We start from the raw sequence: 11,697 nt of genomic DNA, 5'->3' as shown, positions 1-11,697 counted from the left end.
TTATATTCAGGAAGTAGTCTCCTGTGCCAGTGCATTCAAGGCTAGTTCCCACTTTATCTTTAGCAGATTCAGTGTGACTAGATTTATGCTGAGGTCTTTGATCCACTTGGACTTGAGTTTTGTGTATGGTGATGGACAAGAATCTAACTATATTCTTCTACATGCCAACATCCTGTTATGACATCACCATTTGTTGAAGATGTTTTCTTTTTTCCTTTGTATAATTATGACTTCTTTGTCAAAACCAGGTGTCGATTGGTATGTGGATATATCAGGGTCTTTCACTTGATTCCATTGATGCATATAAACAAAGTTAGAAAGAAATTTTTTCACAGAGATGGGTCAAAATGCACTCCCAAGTTCATGATGCAAAGACATCGATCTTTCTATACCTCAGAAACTGAGTACTCTCTGCATTACTTGGTGTTTTGTGAACTCCTAACTGTGAGTGGGTGTGTCTCTGACCTCTTTTGTCTGCTCTTTAAACTATTTTCCTTCTATTTGGTTGCCTTATCAAGGTTTGATATGAGGGGTTTTGCCTTGTTTTATTGTATCTTGATTTGTCCTGTTTTGGCTGTCATCTCTGGGAGACATGCCCTTTTACAAAGAGAAACAGAGAGAGGAGGAAAGAAGAGGTATGTAGTTGTGATCTATCATATGAGAAAGGAATCTTTTCAATAAATAAATACATATATGAAATACAAACATTAATAAAGTTTCTAGAGCATACACAAGGATTCACTTACTTGGAATCCATACTTACCCACGGAGAAAACTCCTATAAGAGATAGTGTTTGGAATTGTCTTCACTTACATATTAGCCCTAGATGAAAGAGCTGTTTCATAAATGCATTCTTTACATTCATAACTAATGAAACCACCATATATCTTTGCCTGGTGTAGTAATTAATGCTTTTCCTTGGCCTATACAAAACTAATGAATCAAAGAAAACATATTCCAAGACATTCAGCCCTTATTGATGGACAAGGTGTTTGGTATTGAGGTTCCTAATACAGAGTCATCAAGTTCAATATCTCTATTGAGCAGTGCTCATGTAAACCATCATCCATGTGTATTTCATTTTCAATCTAGAAATATTGCAAGCTTACTCACACACTCAACTGAAACATTTCAAATTTGAAACTTCTCAAATTGGTTGGGACATCTCTATTTTGAATTATTATTTAGAAGATTTAAATGATTGCCTCTTTTTCAAATACAAACATACACACATACATACATACATACATACATACATACATAAAAGAAAATGACTTTGTAGCTTCAAATTTACTGAACTCAATAAACTAAATGTTTAGTTGTTCTTTTGATACAATGTCCTTTTGTTTATCCCAGGTTGGCCTCATGACAATCCTCCTGCCTCTGTCAAGTAAGCTGTGCAAAAATATGTCCAATATACCTTTAACAATCCTTTTTATATTTCTGATTTTCTTTCTTAATTTATACCACACGTTAAAAATTACTATTTTTCAAACTTATTTTATTTTTATTTTTTCCATTCAAAAATTTACACTTCCTCCCCTCCTCCCATTCCTCTCCTGCTCCCTCACTCACCCTCCTCCTTCCCCCTTCCTCCTTAAGAGAGGGCAGGGTACCCTGCCCTGAGGGAAGTCCAAGCCCCCCCCCCCCACATCCAGGACTAGGAAGCTTTGCATCCAAATAGACTAGGGTCCCAAAAAGCCATTACATGCAGTAGAAACAAGTCCCAGTGCCTTTATCATTGACTTCTCAGTCAGTCCCCATTGTCAGCCACATTCAGAGAGTTCGGTTTGATCGCATGTTCATTCAGTCCTGGTCCAGCTGGATTTGGTGAGCTCCCATTAGAACAGGCACACTGTCTCAGTGGGTGGACCAACCCCTCGCGGTCCAGACTTCCTTGCTCATCTTCTCCCTCCTTCTGCTCTTCAACTGGACCTTATGAGCTCAGTCCATTGCTCTGATGATTTTAATTGTTGTTCAGAAATAAAATGAGTACAAACATTACCTATCAATGGTAGAAGAAAATCAAAAACTAAATACAAATCCAGGTAGCTTTAGATATTATTTTGTTTTGAAATTATCCATATCATATCTAAAAATGAAATTAGCTGTTTATAAAAGAATCTGAGATGGATATGAATTAGAAGTAGAATTTTGACCACTTGAAAATGCTAGGAGGAGGAAACTGCACAAAAGTCTCTCATCTTCAATGTCATATCCCTTCCTACTCTCTTATTCTGTTTTCCTTTGTAGTTTCCTGTAGTTGATAAATTCTGTGATCTACTTGAGAATTTGTCATTTAGTTTTCAGGATTGTTTAAGCTAACTCATTTCTTTTGTCTCTGGAAATTAAAACTCTCACATACTGAACATTTTATTTTCTTGAAAAATGTTAAAGGTTTTGTCGGTATTTTTGAAAGTCCCTCAGGTAATGTGATACACAGGTGTGTTCTACTGTCTTCCACTCTGTGGTCTCTTGACTTTTTGTATATACTTCACCACACTAAACTACTGACATTGGAACTCTGTTTCTCACTCCATTGCTCTAAAGAATAGAAAATTTTCCAGGGAAGGAACATTGCCTTATATAACTATACATCTACAAGTTTCTTTCAAGATTTAAACATTCAATGAATACCTGTTTAACAAAACAAAACTGCATAAATACTGAAAAATTAATCCTGAGGTCATGTAAAAAGAAATAATCAAAATAGCTTAAACTAGGATTATAAAAATAAGAAAACAATAGCTCATGATACAATTGTCCATATATCTTAGTTTCAAAAAGAGTACATTAATTTATAATACTGCCTTTAAAGTCATAAGAGCTTCACAATAGATTGTGCACACAGCAACAATGCAGGGCAAGAACATCAGTCTCCTCCCACAGACTCCTCTAAAGACACTGCTCTCTGTGTCCTACATACTTGCTTTCAAAAGTTTCAACACACCACTAGGATGTGTCTAATATATTATAGTAAATAAAATTCTGGTTTTAATACTGGTCAATGATACACTGAAAACTCATAATCTTACATAAATCATCACAGCATGACTTGATAACAATGATGATCGTTCAGTAACATTTTTTAGTTTCAAAGGCATATTCTAAAATATAAACAATGCATTATGATTTTATTCTTTTTTAATTTTATGAAAATAGTTTTTTTCATACAATATATTCAAATTGAGATTTTTCTTCTGCCAACTACTCTCAGAACCTCCCCACACACTCAAATACACATCTTTTCCCTTCCTCTTTAGAAAACAAACAGGCATAACACAATGATAATAATAATAATATAATAAAAATAAGAGAAACAAAAAACAAGCAGAAGAAAAGAGCCAAAGACAAAGCACAAATAGACACAAAGACACACTCACTCACTCACACAGAATTCCTATAAAACCATAAGAATCCCATAAAAACCAATACTATCTATGCAAAAGACTTATGTTTTTAAAAAATAAAATAAACAAGCAAGCAAAAAAAAAAAGACCCAGCATATCATTGAGAGATAAAGAACCTCCAAAATGCCAAAAAAATCATTTCATGTTTGCCACTTCCTGCTGTGCTTGAGATACAGTGAGACTCAGAGACAACTAATTTTTCGTTTGTGAGTGGTTATCAGTTGGAGATAGCTTCTGGGTTAGAAATGAGTGCTTGTGTCGGTTTCCCCTCTCACGGCTGAGGCCCCATCTTTCACAGACATTTGTGGGTCCTGGGCATGCTGCCACAGTCTTTGTGAGTTTATGTGTGTATCAGTCCTGCTGTGTTTAGAAGACTTGGCTTCATTGGTGTTCTATTATTCTCATTTTAAAACCACATCCCAAATAAGGGAAAACACCCTTTCATGGTGGCCCTTAGTTCAAGGTCTCTTCCTGTATTTCTTCAGATGGCATCATGTAGAATATATCTTCTAGGTCTTTCTTGGGAGCTTCATTTATATTGTATGTATCTGCCTTTATAAAAGTGTATGGACTCTAGTCTTTTCATTAGTTTACAGGGTTTATGAGAAATTACTCAAGGCAATTTTTCTTCCATAAATCATCACAGCATGACTTGATAACAACAATGATCCCCCAGTGACATATTTAGTTTCAAAAGCATAAACATAGTTTCTAAAATATAAACAATGCATTACGATTCTATTCCATTTAATTTATTTATTTAAAATATTATTAAATATTTTTGAATTTTTATTCTTTTTTAACCCTAATCTAATGAATAAAATGAGATTTGATTATATCAAGAAAAGAAATTCTTTAAAATTTGAGAAAATTTATACAAACACAAGAAGATCGTAAAGAACCTCAGGATCAGCAGGGGAATTCCTCCAGCTACAGAACTCTAGGGATTTCTAGGAGAATAAATTAAATCTATAGTTCCAGAACAGAGTGAGACAATAGGAAATGTAAATACGAGAGTACCACAGATATTTCTGTAGTTTATTCTGGGCCTTATGTTCTGTTGGAGAATCCTGGGGTGTGGTGCTAAAATTAACACTGTAACTCCCCTTTAGCAAATTATGTCACTAAACCTGAAAACTCAGTTGCTTGTCATGGGACACATTGTAGACTAGTGAATTTTGTGTTATTTTTCATTTGGTTTAAAATATGTCCCCTGATCAAGCAATTCCTTGTGTAAGTACAAGATGGCTTAGACAAAGCATTCTATAAACCCAAAACTGATTAAACTACCATATATGTAGGATCTAGCCCACTCATACTTTAATCAGTGAACAAGAAAAGGTATGGATGATTTACAATAAAGAATTACTTACAGGAGCTAGATTTATCTAATAGTCAATACTCAAAGCTGCCCATGGAGATTATAATCTCAGTTTAGAGGCAAAGTTAAAGGTGCTAGAATCCCACAAGGGAAAATGGGCATGAGACAGAGACCAAGGATAGTTAATACTCTGCCTCCAATTTCAATGGTGTAGTTGATGGATAGCCTGGTGACAATAATCATAGTGACATACTGACAACTAGCTTAAAACATGAAAGAATTAAAAGGGTATATTGAATAGGAAGTAGAACTACAACACTGCTTCTGTTCCAGAGTCTCTTAATGAGTTAGCATGCTATAGAGTGTCTATAGATGCATAGGTACCTACAATGTAACAACTGATTTAAAAACATTATAGCTTCATTTGCATCTAGAAAATATCACATAAACATTTTTGCTGAAGTCTGACTTGGATATATACTAAGAAAAAAAGAGCATGTGAAATAGAAAGGAAATATGAAGGGAACTTGACTATATGTGAACATCATAATGTTAACTGGACAGCTGATATTTCTGGGAATTGAGTGTGTATGCTTGCAGATTCTAAACAGACAGGCAAATGAGAGGCTAGAGTGCATCCAAGGTTCAGAAGATGAAAAATTGACTCATATCAATGTCAATTTGCAAATTACACATGGAGCACTACCTGAAAGCCCTGCATGTGAGAAAATTTATGTTCAGAAGGGAAGAGACAGAGTGTGTGTGTGTGTGTGTGTGTGTGTGTGTGTGTGTGTATCTGTATGTATGTGTGTGTGTGTCTGCTTGTGTGTGTGTTTACATTTCCTTTGTAAGCCTTAAAGCAATCTTGTATCTTCTGTACAACTAAAAGTTTGCTTCACATAAAGTTTCCTCTTTGGGAATTGAGCTCTGTCCTATTATAATCTTTGTTTTATAAATATATAATTGCTTCTCTGTTGCTAGAAAACACTGCAAATCTCTCCTAGCAGCAGACAAAATTTACCCAAATATCAGTATATACGAGCAAAGAAAGTAATTTTTCACTGAATTTTGACAACAAAAAAATTGTTCAATGATGAATGTCCACACTGCAATCATTTAGGAGATCTTCCCGTATTTCAGTAACTGTCTGCATATTCTCTTCATTGATGTCTTCATTTCTTGATTCCTCAGTGTGTAGATCACAGGGTTCAGAAAAGGTGTACCAACTGCATCAAATATGGCCAGATACTTATCCAGGTGTGTGGAGGGAGAAGGCCATGAATAAATGAATATCAAGGGACCAAAGGTTAGGACGACAACAGAGATGTGAGCAGAGAGTGTAGACATGGCCTTAGAGAAACCACTTGAGGAATGTTTCTGAACAGTGACTATTATGACAATATAAGATATGGCCAGTATGAAGAAGGAGCCTACAGAGATGAATCCACTGTTGGCTGATACCATTAATTCTAATTCGTTGGTATCTATGCAAGCAAGTCTCATAAACCGAGGAAGGTCACAGTAAAAAGTGTCCAAAATATTTGGTCCACAGAAAGGCAAATTAACTACATAAACAAATTGAACCAGGGAATGCATAAGGCCAACCACCCAGGCAGACACTAAGATGAAAATGCACATTTTGGCATTCATAATGGTCAAATAATGGAGAGGCTTACATATGGCTACATATCTATCATAAGCCATGCCTATAAGCAGCACCACCTCTACACCACCAATCACATGGATGAAGAAGATTTGAGTGATGCAACCTCTAAAGGAGATGACTTTATGCTTTCTGAACAGGTCATAAATCATCTTGGGACAAGTGACACACGAAACACCTAAATCAATGAAGGAGAGATTGGCCAACAGAAAGTACATGGGAGAATGTAAGTGAGGATCAGAAACCACTGTGAAAATGATGAGGGAGTTTCCCATCATGCTTGCCATATAAAACACTGAAGCAAACACAAACAGAAGTACTTGCAACTTCCAGGAGTTGGTGAGTCCCACGAACAGAAATTCTGACACCATAGAGTGATTTGTTCCTTCCATTGATGTTCTTTGCAGCACTACCTGAAGGACAGCAGTAGAAGAAACTGAAAACTATGATAATTGTATTAATACTTTAATAGGGTAGAAATCAAGATTTTGAAAACCTATTTTTCATTTAGCAATTAAATCCAATCCAAAGATGAACAGATGTATGTGAAAATGCTTACATGGCTACTTATCAGGTGACAGAAAGTTACAAACACTCTTAAGTTCCCTTTCATACTTGTTAAAAGCATTTTTATCAAAGGTTCAAAAAAATCAAGTTTTGATTTGGTGTTCAAAATGAACCTGTGCAAGAGTTATTGGGATAATAAATTAGTGTATGCATTTATTTAAGAGAACGTACAGTGGAGTTGGAAATTTAGCTCAGGGATAGAGTGCTTGCCTAGCAAGTACAAGGCCCTGGATTTGGTCCTCTGCTCCAAAAATAGAAAAAGGAGTATATAGCCATTTCCATAACAATTTTAAAATAGGGTCTTGGTATTTATCAGTATAATACTCATGCCATCCAGTGTGTAGGGTTCTGAATTTTATCCCCATTAAAGAAAGAAAGGGAAGAAAGAAGGAAGAAAGAGAGAGAGAGAGAGAGAGAGAGAATGGAAGGAAGAAAAAATGAAAGAAGGAAGAAAGCTAGAAGAAAAGAAAGAAGGAATGAAGGGAGGGAGGAAGGAGAAAGGAAAAGCAGAAAACTGGAGAGATGGAGATGGAGACAGATAGATAAAATACAAGAAAAAACAGTATAAATGGACTGGGAGAGAGAAAGACAGAAAAGATAGGGACAGAGACAGACAGAAAACTGAAAGAGAATTATTAACCTTTATGAATTTTGGAATTAATCATCCAGAGGAAATGGTCCATGATCATTGAAACATTATTTATAGTAACCAATATAGACATCCCATATGCTCCATTACAGATGAGTGGGAAAAAAACATAAATGCAGACACACACACACTCACATATATACATAGTACGGATATAGTGGACTATTCCATAGCCCTTAAAAATAAGGAAAATTTGGGTTTCATATTAACGTTAATGAAACTGGATGCCATTTTCATGAGTGAAACTACAGCCACAAGAAGATAAATGCTGAAATATCTTATGTACATATAAAATCTGAAGAAAGTCATACTCATAGAAGCAAAGAATATGATGGTGGACCAGGCAAAAAAAAGGGTCAGAAGTGGGAGCAAGATAATGATGATGTTAAAAATACAAAAGTTCCATCGACATAATATTTACTTCCTAGAGATCCAAAGAAGCATGGTGATTACAGACAATGATAATTGTGTGTGGCACTCTTGAAAATTGCTGATAGCCAATTATCAATGTTCTCACAAAGACAAGTATGTAAGGTAAACATTTTAGTTAGTGTAAGATATATGTTTTACATATATATAACTTAAAATATGTACTATGTATTATTATGTAATATATGTATTATATGACATGAAATGTAATTTGATGCATTTTAGCCTAATATATAAATATATAATAATAACAAATATATAATAACTTCATATACCACATATGCAAACAAATGTTTTATACCGAAATATTCAGTATACAATTCTGTTAAATGTGCCTATATAAAACCCGTTATGGAAAATTTACCTATTCTGCCCATAGAGTTTTGAAACAGAGACCATACAGTGATGCTGGTGGCAGTCATGCAGTGCTCTGTACTATGTGGATTATTTGGATTACAGTGATGCCCTTCAGTATAGAAAATGACAGTTCAGTGTCAAATTTCATATTCTACCTAAGTGTTTGCTATAAAATAAGATGCATAGATGAGAATTACTTCCTGGAGAGTTCAGCTCATGCGTAGAAATTTTAAACCTCACATGGTAGACCTGCTATAGTAGAAAGCATTTGTTCAACTTTTTAAAAAAATTATGACAGTATGTTGTAGGTCTGCTTCTCCTTAGAGAACAAACAGCACAGTAGAAACAAAAAAGGCTCTCAAAACAAAATTAAGAAAAAAACAAAATTCAGAAAAAACTAAATAATACCATGGTTCAGACAAATTATTCCAGAGATTGTTGATTCATCTTTTGTATATATTATAAAACTCACAATTCATGTTAATATATAAACATAAGATGTATTCAACATACAGATGTTCTACATGAACTAATTAATATTGATACTAATATTCTTTCATTTTTTCAGAATACTTTGAATACATGAGATAAATGAATGAATTAAAAGAGATAGTATCATAAAATAGAGAGAAAGAAATTCCATTTCTGGAAGACATTTCAAAATGTATTACTTATTCCCCTTCAAAATATGTTAACTACCACTTATTCAATAATAGATTATTCAGGTTACTTAGTAATCAAAGTATACTTTCAATGTAATTTAAATGTATTTTTCTCAAAAACCTCTGAGTGTCTCCTTGGTGCTTATAGTTAATTAAGTGTAATTCATTAAGTATTACATATCAACTAGATATAAGTTCGAAAGATTTAAGGACTACAATGACTTTTTTCATAACCCATGCTAAAATTCAGAATTGCAACATAATGTATAATCTTTTCTTACCTTTGGTTGTGTTTTAATTTTATTCTTGTTTATTATTTAACATACATTCACTTGCACATATTAAAATATCCATAATACAAAAGGCAGACTTCATTTTTTAACTTACATTGTGACTATTCCCCTTGTTCATACCTATATAGTCCTAAAAATGTCATATATAGAATTCTCCAAAACAGATTTTCAGACACCTAAATATTTAATAATTACCTAATTCTTACAGGAAGTATTTGGTAATAAAGTTTCTACTGCAGAGCTGTAAGTTCAGCGCCCCTATAGTTATCTGCTATGTTAGAGCAAAGCACCCATCAAAACTATCATCTGTGAATATTTTCTCCTGTTTTAATAAATATTGTAAGCTTATTACTCCTGCAAGACAAACTCTGGATTTTTACTTCTCAAATTGTCATGAACGCTGCTTTACACTCAAAGAAACCCAAACCCTTCTAATTTAAGAACAACTGCTGCTTTTATTGATTATTGTGGAAAATATAAATAACTGTGTGTCTTTTTTCAAATAACTACTTATGGGAATACATGAAACAAAGCAACACCCTTAGTTTTCTAATTTCAAAATTCAATCAACTCAATACCTTTTGTGTTTTAATTACTCTGACTCTCATTGTCACCCAAGAAAAATTATGATTTGCTATTTGCTAAAATCTTTAACTGTCTAACAGTTCAGAAAATAAATTAATATGCACATTTGTTATAGGCCACAGGAGATGGAGTTGGAGGGATGGCTCAGTGGCTGAGAGTACTCACTGATCTTGCAGAGGAAATGGGTTCAGTTTATCAGTACCCACTTGGCAGCTTATATCTGTTTGTAATTCCAGTTCCAGAGAATCCAACACATCCTTTTGGCTTCCTCAAGTACTGCTTGCTAGATGCACATACAAACATGAAAGCAAGAACTTCATATTCATAAAATAAAAACAAATCTTTTACAAACAGAGTAAATGTGAAAAATAAATCCAATTCATGATATGTAAGTTTTATTCTGTTTTCAAATTCTCAACAATTGCACAGAGAAATGAGTATGTATTGGAAAATTACATCTTGAAGAGATGAAAAGTACTACAAAGCTTTTTGATGTTTTCTAATGTCTCTTACATTTCCTCATGTACAGTGTTATTCTAGCTCAAAAATCAAAGAAAATTAGCATTGTTCTAAACATCGAAGAATTTTTTAATAAGTATTTTCCCAGGCTATGCAATTCCTTTTTCAGGTTGCTATCTACTTTCCTTTAAACAAACAGAAGCACTTTAGGTATTATCTATGCTCATAGCCATTTTAAAACAAGAATTGTATCTACAAATAAAGCCACACTTCTCATTGTTTAAACATCTCTGTGCATTTTGCCTGTATAAAATGTACAACATCTTCAAAGACTGGCTTTCCTAATTTCTCTAGCCTAAAGTACCAAACAACAACCTAACATAAAATATAGGAAGCTACTTAACAAAACCTCAAGAGATCATTAAGCATAGAATCCAGAAAACACGAGATAATTTTGAATGCGATCATAGTTTAGATTCTCTCCCTAGAGGACCATATAATTTGTCCAGTGCAACTAAAGGATTTCATACCTCATGAAACAACACTAAAAAGAAAAAGGGAAACAAAAATGGAAATTTTATATCATTGTACTATTTTGTTGCAAATATTGATAACCAACCATTGTAACTAATCCCTAAAACTAGAAAATAAACTCAAATCCTGACTATAAACAATTATTTAATCACTTTAGTATATTTTCTATTTATTTGTTTTTGATTGTTTTTCTCTTTTAATTCTTTTTATTTTATGCTTTAAAACAGAAAACAAGGTCATCCTACAGGGGCTATACTGCCCTATACCTCCTCTCTCTTCCTATCCCATCCAGCTTACACCCAGATCCCTCCCACCCCCTGTCTCCCTCCCTCCCTCCCTTCTTTGGCAGCATAGCACCTCCCAGCTCAGCCTGCTTGGGCTCTGGGACCGAACCCGAATCGGGAAGCCAAAGAGGAGGGCGGTAGCTCCTTTGTCCCCATAGCCTGCCTGCAGCAAGCAGGGTGGGCCCTATGTTTGCAAGCTAACAAAGCAGCACGGAGATCCAACCTGGACACCAGGAGAAACATCACTGGGGCGTGACATCACTGGGAAGGTACATCAGTGGGCAAAAAGACCCGATCCTGTAAAAGAAGATCCATAGGGGAGTATTGGGAGGAAGAGATGGGCAGACGCCAATCCAAGAATTCACCCAACAATCTGAAAAACAACACGAAACCACCAGAAGCCAGCGACCTCACAACAGGAGGACATGAACACCTTAATCAAGAAGAAGTAGAAAAAACTGACTTCATGAAAGTGATTGACTC

General features: G+C 34.6%; 1 protein-coding gene across 1 annotated transcript; it reads right to left on the bottom strand.

The window, feature by feature from the left end:
• Window positions 1-5,848: 5,848 nt before the first annotated feature.
• Window positions 5,849-6,787, bottom strand: LOC121465772 (olfactory receptor 4F15-like). Its single transcript, XM_041679158.1, has one exon. The coding sequence runs from the start codon at window positions 6,785-6,787 to the stop codon at window positions 5,849-5,851; it is 939 nt and encodes a 312-aa protein (XP_041535092.1).
• Between the last annotated feature and the right edge of the window lie 4,910 nt (window positions 6,788-11,697).

This window comes from Microtus oregoni, unplaced genomic scaffold (genome assembly GCF_018167655.1).
Source record: "Microtus oregoni isolate MIOR12 unplaced genomic scaffold, Mior012 000031F_ref0000149, whole genome shotgun sequence".
Taxonomy (NCBI): Eukaryota; Metazoa; Chordata; class Mammalia; order Rodentia; family Cricetidae; genus Microtus; species Microtus oregoni.
Note: the sequence above shows the minus strand (reverse complement) of the source record. Positions and strands in the feature narration are given on the sequence as shown.